At 39.3% G+C, this 23,397-nt stretch overlaps 1 protein-coding gene across 2 annotated transcripts in view; it reads left to right on the top strand.

Moving 5' to 3' along the window:
• Positions 1 to 23,397, top strand: part of PITPNB (phosphatidylinositol transfer protein beta) — a 64,647-nt gene that overhangs the window by 28,699 nt on the left and 12,551 nt on the right. For both annotated transcript variants that reach the window (XM_077874189.1, XM_077874190.1), the window contains exon 8: positions 13,677 to 13,754. In XM_077874189.1, the coding sequence (XP_077730315.1) occupies positions 13,677 to 13,754 (78 nt within the window). The remainder of the gene's footprint in view (positions 1 to 13,676; positions 13,755 to 23,397) is intronic.

The following is a 23,397-nucleotide window of genomic DNA, read 5'->3' as shown; positions in this document are numbered from 1 at the left end:
CATATAGTACACACATATATATGATTATATTTCTCATGATGAATATATATATTTAAATGTATGGGTTATTCATTTTTTGTTGCTGGTTACTTATGGAAAGTCTATATAGGAGTGTTACTGTAGCCACCATTCTTTGTAATTTTCTAGAAGATGCATGATTGACTAATGAAATAAGCTGAGGAGTCTAAAGTTTCTGCACAAATGTCCCCACTCAATTTCCTTTGGCCACTATACAGAACAGGTTTCCTATTTTGGGGGAAAGCAGCATTGTAGTGAAGTGTTAAGGTGTTATATCCCTTATGAAGAAAGGCTCCTTCTGCTTGGCATGCTGTTCTAACAGAACACATCCCTGAGCCCTCACACCCTCCTGACCCCTCCTCCATTTCAAATTTAACTCAGGAATTGCTCCTGAAAAACCTTTCTCTTTTCCTCAGTAAATTGGATACCCTTTAGGGGCCCAGACAGACTGTACCTCATCATCTGTGTGTTTCCAGGCCTAGCAAGATGCTCAACGCATGACGTCGAGTGAACTTTTCAATAAAGGTTTGGTGAATCAAAAAGATTTTGGGAAAAAAAAAAAAGATTTTGCACGTTTTTTTCCTTTGTGGTGTTTAAAAAAAAAGGTGGAGCAGGGAGGAGACCATTTGAAGGAATTGCAGTTTTTATAATTTAGATATTAAATGAACAATGCTACTTTAGTTCCTTATTTACTAATCCTAGGTAATGAAGCATATGTGATATGCCTTCAAGTCTAAAAATTCATTTCTAAAGGAGCAAGTATTTTTCAGTCAGATTAAAAAATGTTTTAATTAGAGCAAATTGTAATGAGTCAAGGTTTTATCTAGCATACAGAAGATACCAGAATATAATTTTTTTAAATTTCTAAAGTTGTTGATACAGAACCACAATAAAAAAAAAAGTTGAGAATTCTTTAAATGTCCTGATGAAATGCACATGCATATCTTCAACTCATTTCCAAAATATACACAAATGAGTCAGTTGACATCTGCTTCTGCTTTTTTTTTTTTTTTTAAGGTATAAATGTGAATCTGGCCCCTTTTAATCATCTCCAGCACTTTGTCTAAGTAGCTTTTCATGATTTGTATACAAAAGTCACTTCCCAGGAGAGGAAGACTCTTTAAAGTGTAAGCTGAAGTGTACACACGATTAACATCAGAGAGACCTTCGTTTTTGGAAGTAATTTGAAAGAAAATGAGCATGGTTTGAAAGAAAGAAAGCAATTGGAACCACATTTTTAGGTATTTATGTGTGACCAGAAAGGACTGTATCAGTCTTCCTCTATAGTGTATGCTTTCTTTGCATTATGTGCTGTGTGACTTTATTTTTATCATTTCCAAGAACTTACTTTCATAGAAATAATGTTTAATTCAAGTTTCAAATGATACAGTTTTACATCTAACTTTTTAAACATTAGTAATAAGGAAATATTAATGATATGAAACTGTAGTGGTGTTTCACTGAAGATGGTATTCCTGCCAGGTCATTTCGAGGTCACACACAGGTTGTGCACGATGTGCTTCGACCGATGGGGTCCTTCCTGGGGACTTCCCCAAAGAGCTTGAAGGGGCCTTTTGAATGCGAGTGACCCAGTAAGCTTATGTTCTTAGATAAAGCTCAGATTTTATTCCTACCTCTTTCTTCTTTTATTCTTTTTAACTCCTCTTGTTCTTTAGTTATATTTAGCCCAAGTCTCCCTCCTTTCTCCCAGTCTCTCTCCTTTGCAAATGCCGCCCCCCCACCCCCCCCCCCGCCCCGGGGAGTGATGGGAAGTGTGTATCCTGTAGAGTGTGGTCGCCAAGTGCTACAGCCACCCTGCAGCCCTCATGGCTTGCCCTGCAGAGCCAGACTTCCTCAGCTGTGGCCCTTGGATCATCACACTGCTGAACTCTGGACTGTCCTCTGTGCCACCTCTTGGCAGCAGAACCCTTCTGCCAACAGCCTTTTCAGCATGAGCTCCTAGAGTACCATGTGGCTCCACACCCTAGTCACAGTTTTTTCCCTGATACCTCAGGGGACACAGGCACTCCCAGGTGAAGGGGTGGGCTGCTGATAAAGCTCACTCTTCCTCCGAGTACCTGGAATTTGCCTCCCTTAGTCCAGCCCACTCAGCTTTACACCCCCCCCCCCCTTGTTTCTTTTCTTTTGGAGAACACCCCTGCTGTGGCTAGGAGGCAGGTCTGTATGTGTGGGAATCCTAGTTGTGGCTGAATCTGCCTACAGGTCCAGTTCCCCAAACATTGCTTGGAAGTGAAGAGGTTCTTTTAAGGATTCCTGAGGCCCTCTTGAGAGCATTGTGACTAACTCCTAAGCTTGCCTCTCAGAGCCTTAACTAGGATTCTGGCCAAAGTGCTTGAGGCCTTTTCCTTTTAAGCTAGGTCTCCCCAGGGGCAGCTTGTTAGAAATGCAGATTTTTAGCTCTCTCCTTGGTTAGTCTCTGGATGGCACTCTGGGCTCCATCCAACTCTCTAGGCGATTTTTACACATGCTCACTTGGGACATGCTCTAGTACACTATACATGGTGAAGATTGCATAGTGGGAACTCTTTGAAGAGTTTAAAAGGGGATGAAATCTTATTTGGAGGCCAGGGTTTAATAACATTCACCCCAACCTTTATTTTAAGGAGTTTGAGCCCAAGGGGAAGTGCTTAGCTTCTCTAAAACCACATAAGCACTGGAAAGAGAAGTTGGAGACTCAAAAGCAAGGCTGCTGACTAATTTTTGGTCTTTCTGGAGCATCTTCTCACCATATGATGTTCCTTCGCCATGTGTTAATTAAGAGCATGCTTAATTTATTTAAAACAAACAACCACCTGCTCTTCTTTCCATCTCCACTGGCTCCCCAAAAAAGCAATTCCATCGGTGGCTTAGTCACCTCCTCCCATAACCGCTAGATTCTGGGATATTTTGAAATTCGCCTATGTGCAATAGAATAATAAAAGGATTGAGCCCTTAAGGTGTCTTTTGGTCTGGGTACTTAACAGAGAACACTGCTCATATGTTTTCTCATATGTTCACTTAGCAGACATCTATTGGAACTTGCTGTTTGCTCTGTGTTGGTCTGGTAAATATTTTTCCAGATAGAGGAATAATTGTATCTGTCTGAAGAGAGTGCAAGATTCTTAATCAGTGAATACTTTAAAGTGTTTCTAAATGACTTGGAGTTGGTTGCTTGTGTACTGTGGATGGTTCCTCTGCACCAGAGGGCTTTTTCTTTTTCTTTTTTTTCCCCAAACCCTTCCGACTGATACAGACCAGTCCTGGGCTCCAAGATGCAGCCAGAGTTGGAGTTTTGTACTTCGCTAAAAGAAGAGCCCTGGCCCATTTTAATTGTATATCAAAAGATAATAATGGAGGGTTGGGCTCTTCTAAACTGCTCACTTAAGCCCTTTGTAGAAATCCCACAGTAATCTTTTTAAGGATTGTGATGTCAAAGAAAATGAATTGGTTTTTAAAGTTGGTGCTTTTTGCTTGTTCTTTCTAGCATTGTCCATTTGTTCTTTGTTTATAATCCATTTGTTTGGTGTGTTTTGGTAGGCAGAACAATGCCCCATTTTAGTTGAGAGCAGAAATAATGCTAAGCAACACCTGATTTTCTGAAATCCCATTTGCCTTTCTAAATGAATATATAAAGGCCTGTTTTTCCTTGCATTTAGCCATTTTTACTTTAAACATACCATTCCCGTGTTTGAGTGTTGAACAATCTGACCACTTTTTAATTGTTTTAAACCATGAATGTATATTGTTTTAAGTTATTCCTTTTTTAAAGAGACTTTTTCTTGAATGTCAACCTTGGAGGGCTGATGAAACTTGGTTTAATTTATTTAGGCATGTAAGTTTTGGTCACACCTTTAGCAATTCTTGTTTCTTTTGCTCTAGGAAGGATTTTGGGCATATCTTTTCCTTTGATCAGACATTCCGTGAGACAGTGCCCAGATGTTACACATTTGAGTATGTAGTCTTGGCAACACATGCTTTACTGTACTGCCTTTAGAAAAAACTTCACAATTTTAAAGAAATGTAACAATCGTAAGATATACTTTCTAAATCTTTATAAGATTAGTTTTTGTCTTTAAAATAAAAAACATGAAATCTGGCTGGAAAAGGCTAAATATTAGGTCAGACTTTGTGAAATTGTTAATATTTGTCAGCTTTTGAGCCACATAAATGACATTTTTGGGGTCAGCCTAATAGACCTTTAAAATTAGTCTTTGATGGATGATAACTTTTAGTGGTCAACACCAGTTCATCATCTCTCACAACTTTCAAAAAGCTGTCTTTCTTCATTTTAGATGTAAGTTTCATTCCAACTATTGCCGCTTACTTCCTAAGAAGGGCTTTCTGCTTCTCAGAGCTGTGCAGTGGCTACCTAATTCTTTAGCTCTGAAGAGAGCTTTTGTTTATTAGAAGTCTGTGGCTGAGATCCAGCAAGTCCGAGGAGGGCCTGTGATTGCCAAACGCTGCTTCAGTTCTCTTTGGCGTGAGCACTTTATCTAGTAGAGTACCTCTTCTTTTTGCCATTATTATGAACCTAGGCATTCATTTCTGTCTTAAAAGTTTGTAGCATATGTCTGATGTATGTGCTAGAGCACCAAAAGCTCTTTGTTAAAGTGTGTGCATAATAAAGAGGTAAGATATGTGACCCAACTCCTGTGATAGTAGCCTCCTTAAACTCAGAGAAAAGAAAAAAAAAACAGAATAACTCAAATATAGGTTTTCTGGTAGCAATGATTTTGCGTTTGCATAAGAAATTTCCACTTGTCAAATGCTGGTCTCATCTACACCTTTTTTGTGCTGTGAAACAAGCCTCTGTCAAAATCCTTTTTGTAGGAAGTTATAGAGGTTTACCCCCAATCTTTAAAGGAGATATAAATAAACATAGGCATGTTTTTATTAAAAATAAATATGAAAATGTTTCCTACCTTATTATGCTGCCCTACATGGTCAACTTTTGGAACTCTTTGCAAGACTGACATCCAGTCATGGATGTGCTAGTGTATTTGAACACATAGTTGGATGGCAGTGCCCTCTTGTGGGAAAATAACATATTGCTTATTTCATGCTTCGTTAAATCTTAGCAGGGATTTTTAAATTTCTCTTAAAAATCTGCATGTATGAGGGGCGCCTGGATGGCGTAGTTGATTAAGCGTCTGACTTTTGGTTTCAGCTGAGGTCATGATCTCAGGGTCGTTTTATTGAGCCCTGCATGGAGCTCTGCTCGGTGCGCAGAGTCCTCTTGAGATTCTCTCTCCCTCTGCCCCTCTTCCTGTGCTCTTGCATGCTTGTGAGCTCTCTCTCTCGCTCTCTTTCTCTCTCTCAAATAAATCTTTTTAAAAATTTTCGTGTATGATGTGTATATTGCACAAAATACTTTTTCAACTAGAACCCATTAACTTAATGTTTATTTCTGATCTCTTCCATGTTTTAAAAATAAAGTAGGGAGGGTGGTGGAGGTAGTGAGGTGTGAAGTAGAATTGCTCCAGTTTCTGGGTGGGGGGGGTGCATTTTTGAGCAGCTGAAATAAATTAGCATAAGTGGCTCCAAATTGAGAGGTTTTTTTTAAATTAGTTTATTCATGAGAGACACACAGAGAAAGTCAGAGACACAGGCAGAGAGAGAAGCAGGCTCCATACAGGGAGCCCGATGCGGGACTTGATCCCGGGCCTCCAGGATCACACCCTGGGCTGAAGGCAGGTGCTTAGTCGCTGAGCCACCCAGGCATCCCTCCAAATTGTCTTTTTAAAGTGTGTTCCTTGTAACCACCTCCCTCCTTTTTTAAAGCAGTGTTATTCTTTCTTAGGGAAAATTCTCTAGGCAGAGAGGGAACAAATATCCCTTCAAGTACTTAAGTCTCATCAAATGATAAAGTATAAATCACATCATATTTGCAGTTAAAGTATGCTCATTTCCCTGGGTGTTGACAGAGAAGCATCTGAGTCTTGGCTCTTCTCTACAAAAGGGATTTCATTCCCTCCCACTCCCTCGAAGTGATGGTATTACCTTTGTTGCAACATTGTGAGGGTTAACTAAGAGAATGTGTGTGCCTGACATATAAGTTTTCCAAAAATAATAGCAAGAATGATCTTGTTTATTGGATTTTGCTCTTGCTGTTAAAAAAAAAAAAAACACCACTGCAATTATTTCCTACTTAATGTTTGCTAAATTCGTGCTAATGGGTTAACTGGGGTCCTGGGTCTTAGGAGCAGCTGTATCTGAAGGTCAGCTCATAAACCAACATACCAACATGGACATTTTGCTGGAAGGGGCTCACCTAAATATTCATTAGGACTTTCCCCCTTGTTTTAGTTTAAGATACTTGATAGGCCAGATTTTATCTATTATCATATAAGGAAATAAATACATTTTGTGTTAAGACTTTAACATATTACTTAAAATATTACATTTCAGGCATTTGCAATTTATTTTTTTTAATTTTATTTATTTATTCATGAGAAAGAGAGAGAGAGAAAGAAAGGCAGAGAGACATTGGCAGAGGAAGAAACAGACTCCCTGTGAGGAGCCTGATGTGGCACTCCATCCTGGGACCCTGGGATCACGACCTGAGCCAAAGGCAAACGCCCAGCCACTGAGCCACCCAGTGCCCCTCAGGCATTTGCAATTTAATCGTAAAATATATAATGCTTAATAAGCACCTTTAACATAATTGACATGTTAATGTGTTAAAACTTGTTGATGTCGGGTTTAAGATATCTTCATTTTAAACTGCTTTAATAAATACATAAACATAATATGTTGTAGTAACAAACGTATTGTACATTCGTGCATGAAATGCAGGCTCACCCAAACCAGTAGTAGTTCACCTATTCTGAGGGCAGGGATGAGGAATAACCTACCAGCCCTGGGCCCTCCAGGAATCCCCCTTTCCCACCTGCCGAGGGCTTACTCCTTTTCCCTTCACCTGCCGACATCGAGAGCACGACTATTTGGTTTCTCTGTTGGGTTGTAGGAGATGGAACTGTCACATAAGGGGGTTTTTTTGTTTTGTTTTTTTTTTTTGACTTTCATATTTTTAGGTAGGCCCCACACCCAGTGTGGGGCTTGAACTCAACCTCTAGGTTAAGAGTCGCATGCTCTAGCAACTGAGCCAGCCAGGTGCCCCTGTCACATTGGGCTTTTGGTTGCAACTTTTTTTTCAAGGCTGAGATTCTGATTTCTTTCTATTGCTCTCTTAGTTTGTAACCTTCCAAAGGCTTTGGGAGTCTGCCTTCATAAGCATGACAGTGTTGGCAGTCTGTGACTAGGATACGGATAAGATGAGAAAGAATGGAAGAGGCGCTTAGCCTGGCTGTGCTCTAGCCTGTCTGTGCTCCAGCCTCGCTCTGCTCTAGCCTGGCTGTGCCCTACGCAGACTGTTCTGGGCTGTGGCCACCTTTTAGCATGGAACTCTGTTGACAGCTTCTGCCTGCTTCCCATGCTCAATGCCGTACACACCCCGCCCCAGATCTCTATGCAGGGTCTCTCTGAGATTAAAAAGATCGCAAAAGAAGTGTTCTCTTTGGCCCTGTATGTTTGACTGCATTTCTCTGTTCTCAGTGCAGTTGTTTAAAAATTCTCCTTTTAGGATTCATTGGTGGGAAGCCGGTAAGGATTAATGAGAGGGCTGAATTAGAGAATATTTTTTTAATGCAGTTTTGTTCCTCTGAGGTACATTCAGTAACAGAAACTAGGCCAACAAGTTATTGACAATTAGTGGTCCTTTGGGAATCTGCTTTAATGAATAGATAAGAATGATTTGTAATTAGCATAATAATTATATGCAAATGAATGCTTCTGAATTGCTCTAAAACACTTCTGAACTGTTTAAACAGCCCTCCTGAGATCTTGTTACTCTATTAATTTGTGTAGCAAATCTTTTTTTCATAGATCACGCAAAGATAAACTTCAGTCCAGCCCCTGTCCGAATTATTATGAATTCCAAGGTGGTAGGACCTGAATTAATGAGATTTACTTATACTATATTAATGGTGCTCTGTGGGAACCTGAAAGGGTGAGGAGTCCTTGGGGAGATGTAATTAAAAATAGAAAAGAAAGCTGCTTATTTGAAAATAACTGTTGAAATGAGTTTCTTAAACAAGTTCGTAAATGTTATTTGTCTTTACACCTCTGTTACTTGCTATTACAAAATTTAATGCAAACATTTTTTTTTAATGGGCTTCCCCTCTGGAGTCTGGCTTGAATTTGTCAGCTCCAATTAGTTATGCACTAGGGTCAGTGGTGATAGAATCCAGAAACTCCTTGTGTTCCAAGTGCCACAATACGTACTGAAAAATGAAGGGCAGCACTAATAGATGATGTTTGTTACTTATCTTCATATTTAATTTGGTCTTTTTTCCCCTCATCCTGATCTTTACTTTGAAGATGTGATTAGAGGAAATAAGCTTTGCTAGGTTGAGTCACAATACCAGTGCATTCTAAACTTCGTGATTATCTTTGAGCTATTTGAATAGACACCTAATTAATCATCTTGCGCTAAAAGAAGGCATTTTACAGTAGGCTGCAGGATCCTAATATCTCTCTCAAGTTTTTATTTTTACCCTGTAGAATTGTTTCTTTTTGCGGGGGGTGGAGGGGGTGCTCTTTTATAAACAGGTGTGAAGGAGTTGCTAATGCTTGTGGTTTGGGCACTCTTTTCCTCAGCTTACATTTAGCCTCACCTGTGGTAACCCATGCATGCATGGTTCTTTAAGCAGTTTCTGGTATCTGGAGCTCATCTCAATTTTTCCACAAGCTGTCAAGAAACTCCTACCAGTCCCCCACCTCCTACTCACTTCCCCATTCATAATCATGAGTTAAATCTGGGCTCAAGGACATTTAGGTTGGCTCAGCACAGATTTTATACTTGCATTTTGGGGGACAGCCACTATGCTAAAAGATTCATAAAACTAATATTCTTTGTCTTCAAAATGAATCTGGTTTCTGTTGAGAGTTTCTATTGAGAGCTGTAGTGAGTAACAGATGTACACCCAAGAGGTAGCACAACTTTTGTATTCCAGTGACAGAAAACAGCTATTTATAAGATTTTAATGAATGTATTCTGTGGCTCCAGCATGGAAACTCAGTAAGCCATTTATTTACCATATTATATTTTATTTGTTCTCCAAAGGGTGTCTTGACTTTCACTTGCCTCCAATTTTTTACTTAAATAAGAGTTTTCAATTAAATAGAGTTGTATTAGCACTAATCCGAATCTACCTTATGCTGATACCATTGTGTTTTTCTGTTGTTCAGGCACTAGTATTGGTGGATCGAGCAGTGTCTAGGGACATTACACCTAACTTGATAATGATGGTTTTACTAAGCCCTTATCCTGGCCAGGCCTCTGGGCATTGTACAGATAATTAAAATTTGATCATAAAAAATTTTAAACACAATGCACCTTAGCAATAAGATTTTTCTACTTTTAAACGTGATTTTAAAACTCATTTTAAAAATACATTTCCTTGGCCTAGTGAATTTGCTTTCTTTTTTTCCCAAGGATTACAGAAAGTGCATAGCAAATTCAGCCTTCAGAATACCCAGGAGCTGAAGACTCAAGTAGGCTACAGCTGTCTTCACCCACAGTATTCTAAAAGAACTAATGAGATGAGAAGTCTGCAGCTGGTGGCAAGCACAATAAACCATGAGCCAAGGGCTTCTCTTCATCAGAGCCTCCCTTTTCCCCATGGGATCCCAAAGGAGACAGAATACTAACAAAGCCAGCAGGCTGTCTCATTCCACACTATTGCTCATTTGCAGCTATAATTGGTAGCTGAGGTTGCATTCTGTATGCTGAAACTGTCATACATGAAGGAATATATTTGTTCATTGTGATACGGATATAAATCGGCCAGTTTTCAAATACAGAGAAACTAAACTAGATACCCTACAATAAAATTGTAGCAAAGAAGATTCTGTTCAAGAATATTAAATATTTGTTATAAAGGTACAAAACTGAGATGGTTAAAACTACACTTGCTTCCTGCTTTTTAATACCTTGCTACTTAATTCATCTGATTAAACATTTACGTATTCAAACCTACATAAGAAAAGCACAAAAATTCCTAGGTTTTGACAAGATACATTATCCTCATCTTTAGGGTTAAGGTGCTATTGTTAATAATTGGATTTTGTTACATTTTTCGTATGTTTAATGTTTGCTGCATTTTAGTCAAGAGAGAAGAGCCAGGAAGTCTTACCTTTGGAAATTTGTATGTGTGTGTATAGTATTTTACATGCACACACTCCTACCTTAGAGGCAGATCTACTTTGATACCTTTGCTGCTGCTGCTGCTGCTGCTGCTGCTTCATGTTTTTGAAATGTGTTTTGCTTATCTGGCTGTTGTGGACGTACTCCTGCCACCTCCTGTGTGGTGTGCTAGAGTGAGCCTCGGATACCGAGGCTACGAAGGCTTGAGTTGAAGCCCTAGGATAAGAGAGCCATACCACTTCCTTGTTGGGACTGTGGCTTCCTCATCTGCAAAAGGAGCAGCTGGGATGGCCTTCAGGGTTAGGTTTTCCTCTGTAATTCTGTGAGTCCTTAGTTCAGAAGAGTATTGTAGCAAATAACTGGCATAATGATGGAGGCTCGGAAGTAGACTTTCTGCAACAGTATGTGAGTACAGAGTGGAGAAGTTTTGATGCATTATTCCATGTTCTTCAGTTGAATTATTCTGTCAAATAGACATTGAGAAGCCCTGAGATTGTTACCTTGGCATGAAGCTGGGGTTAGGAAGGGCTTGAAGGAGTGTCGGTCAGCAAAGCTTGCCTCATCCATCTGCTCGTTTTCACCCTCACTGGTGCAGTAAAAGTGTGGTAGTTCTGCGGGCTCTCTTTCATCAGTTCTAAGGTTCCCTGCCCTCTTTTCCTCACGTTTTAACACATTTTAACTATCTTCCAGTTGTGGCATATTTTATTGTCTTAGTGTGTTCCTTTTAATGGCACATAAAATGGTGGAGCATCCTCTAACTGACAGCCTCTTAGATTCAGGAAATGTGGTATTTACCGTTCAGTGCATGCCAGGCTCTATAATATCTCAGACTTCGCATTAAAAAAAAAAATTGAGCAGTATATCCACAGTGAGCTCACACCTGAGATGGTTAAGAAAAAAAATTATTTTCCCCTTAAATGGGATGAAATGTAAAACACTCACCAGGCCTATGGGCATTATACAGATAACTACAATTTAATCATAAAAATTTTTAACATACACCTTAGCAATTAAGGTTTTTCTACCTTTATTTATTTATTTATTTTTTAATTTTTATTTATTTATGATAGTCACAGAGAGAGAGAGAAAGAGAGGCAGAGACACAGGCAGAGGGAGAAGCAGGCTCCATGCACCGGGAGCCCGACGTGGGATTCGATCCCGGGTCTCCAGGATCGTGCCCTGGGCCTAAGGCAGGCGCCAAACCGCTGCGCCACCCAGGGATCCCATCTACCTTTATTTTTTTTTAAAGGTTTTATTTATTTGAGAGAGAGTGCCTAAATGTGCATAAGCAGCAGGGATGGGCAGGGGAAGAGAGAGAAGCAGATTCCTCACTGAACAGGGAGCCTGATGTGAGGCTTGATCCCAGGACCCTGGCTGGGCTAATGACCTGAGCTGAAGGCAGACACTTTACCGACTGAGCCACTCAGGCGCCACAAGGTTTTTCTGCCTTTAAACTTGATGCTAAAACTCATTTTAAAAATACATTTCCTTGGCTTTTATCAGTTGATTTTGATTCTGACTATAATTCTCTTCATTCTCTATTGGCAGTTAACCCATACTCCAGGATTTTGGTTATTTTTCTTTGTTTGCCTTTCTCTCTTTGTCCCAGCCCAACTGTGACTTTCTAGGAGCTAGTACCAGGTAGATGTTGGTTCTCTTATATTCTCAGACCCATCAGACTACCTCATAGCATCTTGTGTTTGTCTTCTACATGGGAGCTGTAGGATAAATAGACCTTGATTGAGGGAAATGGTGTCAAGGTGATAATTTGATACAGTGTTAAATATTTTCAATTTTGGAGAAAAGTGAGCTTGTTTCTAGGTTTCAGTTCTAAGCCTCAGAGCTAGAGAAAATGTTCTATGGCACTACATGGTTATGCTAGCAGGATGGCCAATTTTGCACTGTGAACCCAGGTCTTGAGACCGTCTGTCCAATTGGTACTTTTATTAGCAGTGAAGTTGTTAGTTTTGAGGGTAAATTTAAATTGGAATTTAAGAATTTGTGTTAGTTGACAGTAATTGAACTTTTCTTGATGTGCCCAGACACATGAGTAACTCCAGTTTTCCAACTCCTTGCAGGTTGCTTGTCCTGGGTTATCGTTCCTGGATAATGCTGACTGACCTAATACCTGTGGTTACACCACATTGTGTATTTTAAAGCACTAAGACTCAGTGTACCCAGCTAAATTTGCTTGTGTGATAATTATGGCATGCTGTTGGGGCCTTTTTGAAGTTTTGTTTTCTACTAGAACCTTACATTTTTCCTTCTTCACATAATTTACCTATAACTTCTTTAGGAATTGACATATCACGTGCATTTCCTGAGTAAGTGTTGAATCTTGAGTGGCTGCTTCTCAACACATTTTCTTTGATGTGTGAAAGTGTGTCTTATGCTTTAGAGTATGTTCGGTGCTTGCTGTTATCTCTAGAACAATGATTTTTTTCATCTTTGACTTGTCTGGGCATTTTCCCCAAAGTATGTGGTCGGTCCTTCCATAAATGCCATGAAGGACCCCTGGCTCAGAAATTCTACTGGAGAAGGCAGGAGCTCTCCCTTTGTAGAATTTTCACCTCCCCACCTGACCTCTGCTCACTGGTACCATTTAAACTCCTTTCTTTTTCTAAATCTGGACGTTAGCTCTTCAGCGGGAGTTTTTTTCTGTTGCTAGATTGTGTGTATGGTATATATGCGTGTAATCAAAAGAACTTTTGTAAAGCAGATGGTTTAAAAAGATTTACTTCTCTCATTTCCTCCATTCTTTTTATGGAAGAGGATGTTAGGGAAATAGAATTGAAACACACTAGACCTTTGCATAAAAGCTAAGTTTTAGGGCCCTGTGACATGATATAACAGAGGTAGTCCCATCTTGGAGTCATAAACCCTTCCCTTGACTTCTCTGACAAGGGACTGCGATGGGAGTGCAGTCCCTCTCCCATGAGTAGACCAAAGGATTTGCACTTTATAGGTGTCTGGCCTCACATCATTGACGCATCCAGGACAGACCCAGCGTGGAAGATATCAGGGGTGCCATAGGATCAATAGTTCTGATCTGCGTTCTCAGCCACAGTAGTCGCTCTCGGTCATCATCTATGGGTATTGTCAGAACCAGGATGGGTACCTTTTTTTCTCGAATATGTCTATACAATACACATATCAAAATGTTGAAACTGTTAAATGTGGGAAGATTTGTTCTTGGAGATAGCTGTTCAGTAACTAGTGGTTTGCTCATCAAGACTTTAAGTACTAAATATTATGTAGTCCTATTGCCTTAAAGTAGAAAGCAAAGAGAACCAAACCAAAAACTTAATGTCTTAATGAAGCATTTTCCTACTTTTACACAAAAGCACAGTAAGTCTAGTCAGTTTCTGTCCTATGTTAGTAGCTGTTCTGGCAAGGTTAAAGAATTTTCTTTGGGTTTCTTCTTTGCCTCTGACTTTGTTTTGCTTTGCAGGACTACAAAGCTGATGAAGACCCAGCATTATTCCAGTCAGTCAAGACCAAGAGAGGCCCTTTGGGACCCAACTGGAAGGTACTGGATGTTGACCTTTCTGACAGGCAGAGTCTTGGCAACAGACCACTTGACAGGTCCTGAGTCTGGAAGAGCTGGTGACGTTTAAGTGAAAAATAGAAATGGCACAAAAATAGTTTTATTTGCGATAAGGACTTACAGCCAGTTGCAGTTGGCCAGCAAGCCTGTGCTGCATTAACAAACAGAACGTAGCCAGACTGTCACTTTCAGCATAATGTTATTCTGATAACTCTTAAAAGAGACAAGTGATTTAGTCTTTGGGGATTGTAATGTTCTCTTTTGAGACTTGAAGCAGTACAAAAATCCATGTAAAATGAAGGTTTATAGTTTAAATTTAGTCTTAGTAAAAACTGAACAAGTTCCCTTCACCTGAGCTCATGTTCCTGGCCTCTTAATAGTCATATTCTGGAAATCAGGACACCAGAGAACAATTTTGATGGCAAGTAGTCGTTTTCTAATAAAGAACACATCCTTACTTTATTCATGGAAGTAAGAAAAGCAGTATCAAGATAATCATATAAATTGCTATAGAAATATAGTGCATTTTAAAGATAACCACTAAACTAAATGACACACCCCTAAGTAAGGCTTGATGTGGTGATAGCAAGTTATTAGTTAATTTGACAGGAGCAGGGGAACAGTAAAACCTAAACATACCCAAAGCAGAGTCCTACCAATATGTTTTTACTGGTTAACCAATCTGTTCATGCTTCAACCTGTCACTGATCATCGATAAAAGATATCTGGGTGCTAGTTGTTGCTTACAGATAGAGGATTGATTACTGTAACAGCTCTACAGATAACCCATTGAGTGGTTCTCTGTGGGTGACATAACTGTTTTTGCAGACTTGTACATCAGCTAAAATGAAGAATGGGTCTGACTTTATTCTTTAGGAAATGATTCATAGTTATCTTAATTTTGCATTTGTTCTCTGGGTAGAGTTTAGTTCAAGATTCTCCCAATTGAATAGCTATGACCAGAGACTTTTAATTTTAATTGCCTTGAAGTGATATGTCACTTAAAAAATACTGAACAAATTCAGTATGTGTGATCTAAATTTAGTTCAGTGGATTTAAAGAATTTCCCCAACCTTTTTCCGATTTTTAGCTTCTCCCTGTCTGAGGAGAAGTCTTTCCCTTTTGGGATTTAACCTGACCTTCCAAAAGAAAAAAGTGCCATGTTGGCCACCTCTAAGGCAGCTCTGTCTTCTAGAAGGCCATCTTGCTCCAACAAGTCCTAATTCTAACTAGTGATGCTTTTACAGGGAATAGAGAGAGAAGCCCAAAGTTGAGACTCAGAGGTGTATTAAACATCAAATTTTCTTTGTCAACTTTTCAAGTGTACACTTGAAAGGATGATGCTCATTGTGTGGTAGGCTATTAGGCTTGGGCTCCAGTCTCTCCTGTTGGACCTCCTACCCAGTTTCAAAACAGGCAGCACAAGTAGTTTGACACTGTGATTTTTGCCTAATTTCCAACCTTTTAGAACTTAGAATATGATTTTTATTCCTTTTTTATTTATAATTTTTATCCTTTTAACTAACATTGCCTTATCTTCTATCATCCATTAGTGGTTAAAATTCTAGAATAGGTTTAGTTTTTAGAAATAATGTGAATTCTACATTTTTTCAGGTTGCATTATTGCAGTCTTCCCCCAGTGTGTGTGTGTGTGTGTGTGTGTGTGTGTGTGTGTGTGTGTGTATGTCTGTGAGAGAGAGAGAGGGAGAGAGAAAGGAGGGGGCAGTTGCTTATTTCTCTGTGAGGATGCTGACTGATAGTAATCCCTTTCTACTCATTTATCTCTTGGTTATTTAGCCAAATGATGGTGGATGTAGCTACTCTTATAAATGGAGTTATTGCTTAACTGAATTTCATTGAATTACTGGGATCTGAATGATCCCAGAATTTCATTGAATTTCTGGAATCTGAATGATCCCAGAAATAACTAGTAGTCCCCTGTCTCCGCAGTTTCTCTCTCCACAGTTTCATTTATCTGTGGTCAGCTGCATTCTGGAATTAGTTGACCTTCTGATGTCAGAAAGTCAGTAGTAGCTTGACACTGCATCACAGTGCCTGTATTGTTCATCTCACTTCATTTCACCAAGTAGGCATTTTATCATCTCACATCATCACAAGAAGGATGAGCTCAGTAAAATAAGATACTTGGAGAGAGAGAAAGACCACATTTGTGTAACTTTTATTACACTATTTTGTTGTAATTGTTCTGTTTTGTTATTAGTTGTGTCTCATTGTGCCTAATTTATAAATGGAACATGGTCATAGGTGTGTATATATATATATGCAGTAAAAAAAAAAAAAATATATATATATATATATATATATGGTCCAGCACTGCCTTTGGTTTCAGGCCTGCACTGGGGGGGCTTGGAATGTATTCCCCATGGATAAGGGGGACCTGGTATAATTATAACATCTGCTTAGTCCTCTGAAGGAAAATAAAGAGTAGAAAGGATGACAGTAGCTGGTAATACAACATAGAGAAAACTACGGACTGACTTAATCTTCTGAGCATCTCCTATAATTGTCTTCATTGGCCCCATTTGTCAGTAACTATAGTCCTCATGGCACTGAGGGTAGTACTGGATGATAGTTGCAGTTTTCGGTACTTCTAAAATATGAGAGAAGGCAAGGAGTACATGGTAATTAGGGTAAAAAGGAAAAAGAAATCCTGTTCTGGACCCGCTTACCCCAAAGTATATGTCAGAACATTCCTTTGTCAGAGCTGTTTGGTAGCTCCATAGCTGCTCCAGAGGCCTTCTATGTGCCATCCCACCCTGACCTTTCAGTTTTCTTTTCCATTGCCCCTCAGGAGAAACTCACCTTAAAAGAATACATTCAGGGATCCCTGGGTGGCGCAGTGGTTTGGCGCCTGCCTTTGGCCCAGGGCGCGATCCTGGAGATCCAGGATCGAATCCCACGTCAGGCTCCCGGTGCATGGAGCCTGCTTCTCCCTCTGCCTGTGTCTCTGCCTCTCTCTCTCTCTCTGTGTGACTATCATAAATAAATAAAAAGAAAAAAAATATTAAAAAAAAAAGAATACATTCAAAAGTATATTCAGTACTAAGTGCAAACTCTGTAATCTGTTTGATACTTTGTCTTACTTATCCCACACTGGTGTGTTCCTTCTGAACTATTGCAGTATTTACTGCTTGTCTGCGCCAGACTGGAGAGTGGAAAAGAAACTTCTCCTTGGTGCCAGGCACTATGCAAGGTTGTGTTTAATCTTCATGACCTTCCTGTGGGGTAAGTACAACTGCTTCATTATATAGATGAGAAACTTGGTCAGAAACACAGATAATAGTTGTAGGAGAAACAGTAGGACGTCTCCCATTTCCGTAGCACTTGATTCAGTGGTGGGCACAGAGATGAGTAATGTGCAGAGACATAGCAATTTCTGACTCAAGCCCGTGACTCTCAATTACCACTCTGCATCTTTTATGCCCTGTTGCATGAAGGCACTTGTGTGGCTCTCTGTATTCATGGTATTTGTCAGAATTTAATTGCTTTTAATACCAGTTGTACGTTTTCAATGGTCAGTTGTACATTTTCAATCTGTGGGTGAAATCCATTCCCTTATCCCATGTGTTACAAGTTGTGACTTCAGTAACTTAATCCTAGCTCTGGGCCTGGGCTTCCACATCTCTAAAATGGGAGGAACATTGTAACTGCCTCAGAAGGTTGTTGCCAGGACTGAATGTTAATGAGTGTCACATTCCCAGTGCAGAGAAAACTTTGGTCTTTGGGAATGAAAAGCTGCATCATCTCTTGGCGTTGATTAGATCAATGCATAAGCTACTCTATTTATGACACAGTTATTCCTTTTCTCTGTCTAGTATCCAGGGATTCACTTTTTCTAGTATCTGGGAGTTTTCAAACCCATCTTGACTCACCTGTCCTTACCCCTTGTGGTTATGTGTGTTTAATGAGTGCTTCTCTTGGGTCAGCCATAATGCAGAGGCCACATAAAATGGCTAGAGAGCCTTTCCTAGTAGGGGATCATGGGAGTGCCAGGGAGTAGATTTTCATATTTTCCAAAAGGATTAGAGCATAGGCTTCTTCTTTTTTTTTTTTTTTTTTTTTTTTTTTGGCCTATGCTTTGTATCATACCTTTTATCTTTTAAGAACTGTAGTTTGTAGACCCAGAGGTGGGGGCCTTAGTTATATATTCATTTTTCCCTGTAAAAGATCATTCTTAAAATCTGAGCACATGAATTCTATTTTGTTATGTAGTGTTCAATGTTTAAATGATTCTCTTATACTAATACCTGATAAAGATTTTTGCTTCAAAGTAGATTTGTGCATTACTTAGGAATTTAAATGTTTCTTTATAGTACTGCATGCACATGCCTGTGTATGTGTGCATGTTTTGGTTTCTTTTGGTTTTGAGGGCTTTGTGTGTAGTGTGACATTGGTGTGACTGCCCATTCTAATGGCTTATCACAAGATAATTAAAATTAAATTAAAGGAATTAAAGTAGATTCCTTTAACTTTCCAGTTTACCTCCTCTGAACTGAAGAATTGGCATTTTAACAAATTGAAACACCATCTTTGAAGATTATGGTGTCACTTATATCCTATAGCAAAGCCTCATTTCTTTCTTCATTTAATCCAGACTCCTCATGAAGACTTAAGCTTCTGTGTCTACATATATAAGATAGTTAACATGCCTGTAAAGGTCTTTGTAGAATGCTTTGCCAAAGTGTCTGGCCCTTAGAGTGCTTGCTATGTCTCAGGAAACTTCTCCGGTGTCTGAACGTTGGGGTACGGTGTATCAGGTCAAATGCAGATGTTGATCTAGAAATTAGAATTTCTAGATAAGTTTTATGTTCTCTTTATATGTATATCATATATGCTCTTTCTAACCATAAAAGCATGTTCTAATGTTCTAATTCCAGTCTGGAGCAAAAGCTCTGGCAGTAGGAGCTTTTGCAACATTATGTCATGCTGTTTACCTGCTCACTCCTACTTTGGATTCATTTTAGAATTACCAGAGAGGCTATTCTGGATCCTTCAAGCTAGTGGAGGACAGCCATCTTTGTGGATTATAGGAATGCTTATTTGTTCCCTGCCCAGGAAGAGAAAGGCTCCGTTCTGCCTCACATCTGTGGAAAGAAAGTGGGAGCCTTGCTTGTCAGTGGCCTGAAGTAAAGATACCTCAAGGTCCTGTTGGCCAGAGATGGGGAAAAATAGAAGTGGGGCTGAGGGAGAAGTTACATCTCAATTGTGGAAATCTCTTTGAGATAGAGGCTGGCAAGAAAGCAGCCCAGAGAGTCTTCAAGAGGCTGGTGAGCACTGATAGCTCCCCAAGGAGACAGACTGAGGGTGCTCACCTGTCTTCATCTAGACATGGCTGTGAGTACCAGGAAAGCTGTGAAGACATTTAAAACATGTTCCCTCCTTATAATCTCACTTTCAAAAACCTATAGTGGGTGACATAAAGAGACTTAATAATTAGTTTCTGGTTAGACCATGTTGTGGATAATGTATAATAAAACAGACCCTAAAATATGGCTTTTTTGTGTGTGTGTTTGTTGAGCATCTGGTTTGGAAACTAGGTTTTTAATGTATCGTAAAAAATAGGGCAGCCCGGGTAGCTCAGCGGTTTAGCGCCGCCTTCAGCCCAGGGTATGATCCTGGAATCCCGGGATCAGATCCCATGTCAGGCTCCCCGCATGGAGCCTGCTTCTCCCTCTGCCTGTGTCTCTGCCCTCCCCCCGCATCCCCATCTCTCATGAATAAATAAATAAATAAAAATCTTAAAAAAAAAAAATAACAGTACGTATGAATTATCCAACACCTACAGAGGACACCAAAAAAGCTGTTCCATGTCTTCAAAAAGCCAAGTGCCCCAGGAGTGATACATGATTAGTTCTCACCTTATCTTGGATACTGAATGCCTGTGTTCTCAGGCAGCAGAGGATTCAGGCGTGGACAGATGGAGTGTCTTACTTGAGTTCGAGAGGTGATTTGACAGGATGGGCCCCTTGCAGAGTTCTTACTGACGCTGTCAGAGACGATGTTTTCTTCATGAGTATTAATCTGAAGGGTGAGCCTGTGGTTTCACTTGTACATAGTGTCATTCCTGGAGTAATTGGACACAAGCATGAAGCACATAGGTCATAGTTCTGATTAGTAAAATGGGTGTGAGCTACAAAAATATGAAGTTTGGAGACATGGAAAATGTGACTGATTATCCTGCCACAGGACATAAGCTTTCCTGTCTTATTTTTATTTTGCCTATTTTCATGAAATTAGTTTAATCTGTGATTGGTTTAATCTTTTGAACTTTGATTTCACATTTACTTACTCCATTTAACATTTCCTATTTGCCCAGTCAGATAGGAATCTTCCACCTCTGAATCCTACTGAAGTCCTTATTTGGTGACCTTTCTCGTGGTACTTTGTGTGTCTCACATCAGAGTAGTGGGTTATGTGTTCACCCTGTCTTCCTCCCCCCACCTCCTTTGTCCCCTGTTACTGGGTTTTCAGCCATAGGCTCTGTGTCTGACCTACTTAATATGGGGCACTGGCGAGCACAAAGGTTTGTTCCTAGGAGAGGCTTAGTTAAGTATTTGCTGGATTCAAGTTAACTGCTTTAAACAAACAAACAAACAAAAAAGCATCCAAATGTTGAACATGCCATGTACCACTATAGATCTGTCCAAATGGCTACCAAAATCTAAACAAAATTGAGGGAATGGTAGTATGGCTGAGTGGGGAATTCGGGTTTTGCTTGAAATTTCTGTACACATACTTCACATATATTCTGTAATCTTCTGTTGATATTTACTGATGCATGCACTGGCAACAGCCCCAGCAGTGCATTTATTTTTAACTTTCTTAGTGAAATCTGGATTGGAAACTTACATTATGAAATCAACAGCTGAAATTGAGCATTCAGATTGCCTAAAATTGACAAATGAAAATATGGAGGCAGTGTGAGCCTACTAGAAACTGCTGTGTCCTTCCAAAGTATTAACTCTGATTAACTGTAGCACATACCAATTCCATCTTCATCCCAATGCATTTTAAGTAGGAAAGTGTGTGGACTTAACATGTAGCGTGGAACTACAAGAGGACCACATTTTCAGAAAATGCGTTTCCAAAATGCCTTTGGGTTCATTTTGTTTTGTTTTTTTCTAATTGTCTTTTACATTTGTTTATATTTATTTGTCACAGATACAAGAAACTAGTTCTTGTGGATAACGTGGCCTGATTGCTCACCATTACAGTCAAACACGCTGTGTTTTGTTTAGTTCTGTTGCGTGGCTCCAGTATACATTACTCTCCCTCAGGCCTAATCCACATACCTCAGAGTAACCTAATATGCGTTGTTAAATTAAAAACACAATTTGAGTATGGGGGTTTCATTTATGGTTAGAAACATGAAATGTAAGGAATTCAGTGAATACACAGAACTAAATACAATTTTGGAAACGTTTTTGCAACTAGCTTGTGCTTGCTCTTTTACAGATGAAATTTAAATTATGTAGAGATGAGTCATAATTTGGGGTTCTTCGGTTAGCTCAGGGTTTTCATTTTATAAAACTCTTAATTGTTCTTGTCTTTTGGTGACCATCCAGCTTTTACCTTTTATTTTCAGTTTTTCTTTTAAATTTTCATGCTTTAATCTCTGTGCAACTCCTATTTATCAGCCAAATTGTGTTTACTTCTAGATATAGAAAAGAGTGAATCCTGTTTTGCTTTAGGTTAGGGAATGTTAAGTTTGGGTTACGGTGGAATTATGTATGAATGATCCGAATTTGGATTTTGGCTTTATTTACCTGGGTTTTTTTTTTTTTTACCTGATGAAAAGGAAAGAGCAGGAAAAGATTTGTATTGTTTAAGGCTAGAGAAGAAGCTTTGCTCTGCCCCATTGAGCCTCCTGAGAGCTGGGCAGACAAGTTGGAACTCCTTTGGGTTCTTTGGATCCTAGAACATTCCTCAGAATGTGGAGTCCCAAATACTTGCCCCATTGAGATTGTTCACATTTTTAAAGTTACACATTTTTTCACAAGAATCTAATAACTGAAGAGTATATCATATTTTATGCTTGGCACATGTAGCTCACTTTCACTTTAGAAGTTTAAAATTAGGAAAATGTAGTATGGAGTAGACTAAAGTTATGTATTTAAGATCTTAATTTAGCTTTTAGCTTGATTTTGTTTAGCTTTTATTAAACATCAAAATGAAAAGAAGCAGGAGAACATTTAGATTCTTTACAGTCAAAGAAGAATGAAGATGTGAAGTAGTACCCAGGTGATTTAAGGCAAAGTAATTTTTTGTCCTAAAATACTCAGCTTAGGGCAAAAACTCCTGTCATGTATTTCTGAAATATATGGACTTTTCTGATTATAAAATGATATATGTTTGTTAGGTTTTGAAAATAAAGAATTGGGGCAGCCTGGGTGGTGGCTCAGTGGTTTAGTGCCACTTTCAGCCCGGGACCTGATCCTGGGGACTCAGGATCGAGTCCCATGTCAGGCTCCCTACATGGAGCCTGCTTCTCCCTCTGCCTGTGTCTTTGCCTGTCTGTCTGTCTCTCTGTCTCTCATGAATAAATAAATAAACTTAAAAAAAAAAAAAAAAGAATTGTACACAGAGGAAGTAAAAACCAATTACAGTGTCACCACTTAATTTTTGCTATTAGGGATATTTCCTGATTTTTATGTAGTTTTGTTACTAAGTGTTTATACCATGCACAGATAGATACCTGTTTCTTTTCATATTATGCTTTTTTTTTTTTTTTACATGATTAGGTATTCTTTGAAAACATGGGTTTTAATGGCTGTATGCATAGTAGCCCATTGTTTGGAAGGCTTACAAAGTACTTCACCATTAAGTCCACATTTTTGCAATTATGAATATAGTGTTTCCTTACCTGATGAACTGGGATACATTTCTGAAAGTGGGATTACCAGGTTAAAGGATATGTGGTATACAAAGAAAATGAACAGCTTTAAGACTTTAATGACTTGGGGTTAGATTCCACCTCAAGAAGGTGGTGCCAAAAGTATTGTTTCACCTTTTACTTAATCACATCTAGGCATTCTATTTAAAAGTTTATTTAGGGGATCCCTGGGTGGCTCAGCGGTTTGGCGCCTGCCTTTGGCCCAGGACGCGATCCTGGAGTCCCAGGATCGAGTCCCGCGTTGGGCTCCCGGCATGGAGCCTGCTTTTCCCTCCTCCTGTGTCCTGCCTCTCTCTCTCTCTCTCTCTGTCTATCATAAATAAAGAAATCTTAAAAAAAAAAAAGTTTATTTAAATGATTTCCACACCCAACATGGGGCTCAAACTCTACATCCTAAATAAAGACCAAGAGTCACACGCTCTTCCGACCAAGCCAGCCCCAAAGTGTGGAGAATTTTTAAGCCATATTTTATTTTAACCACTAGTCTTAAGGCCATACATAGCTCAAATTAAAAGGCGAATTGCATGAGTCATTTTATAAACTGAATTAAATCTTTTTTTTAAGATTTTATTTATTTATTCTTGAGAGACCAGAGGCAGAGACATAGGCAGAGGGAGAAGCAGAACTGAGTGAAATCTTAAATATCACATATATATTAATATTTGAAGAAAAAATACATAGCTTCTGTGGTCTCAGCTTTCTCCAGTGGTT

This window comes from Canis aureus, chromosome 27 (assembly GCF_053574225.1).
Source record: "Canis aureus isolate CA01 chromosome 27, VMU_Caureus_v.1.0, whole genome shotgun sequence".
NCBI classification, from domain to species: domain Eukaryota; kingdom Metazoa; phylum Chordata; class Mammalia; order Carnivora; family Canidae; genus Canis; species Canis aureus.
The sequence above is the reverse complement of the archived record's forward strand: the minus strand, read 5'-3'. Positions and strand labels throughout refer to the sequence as shown.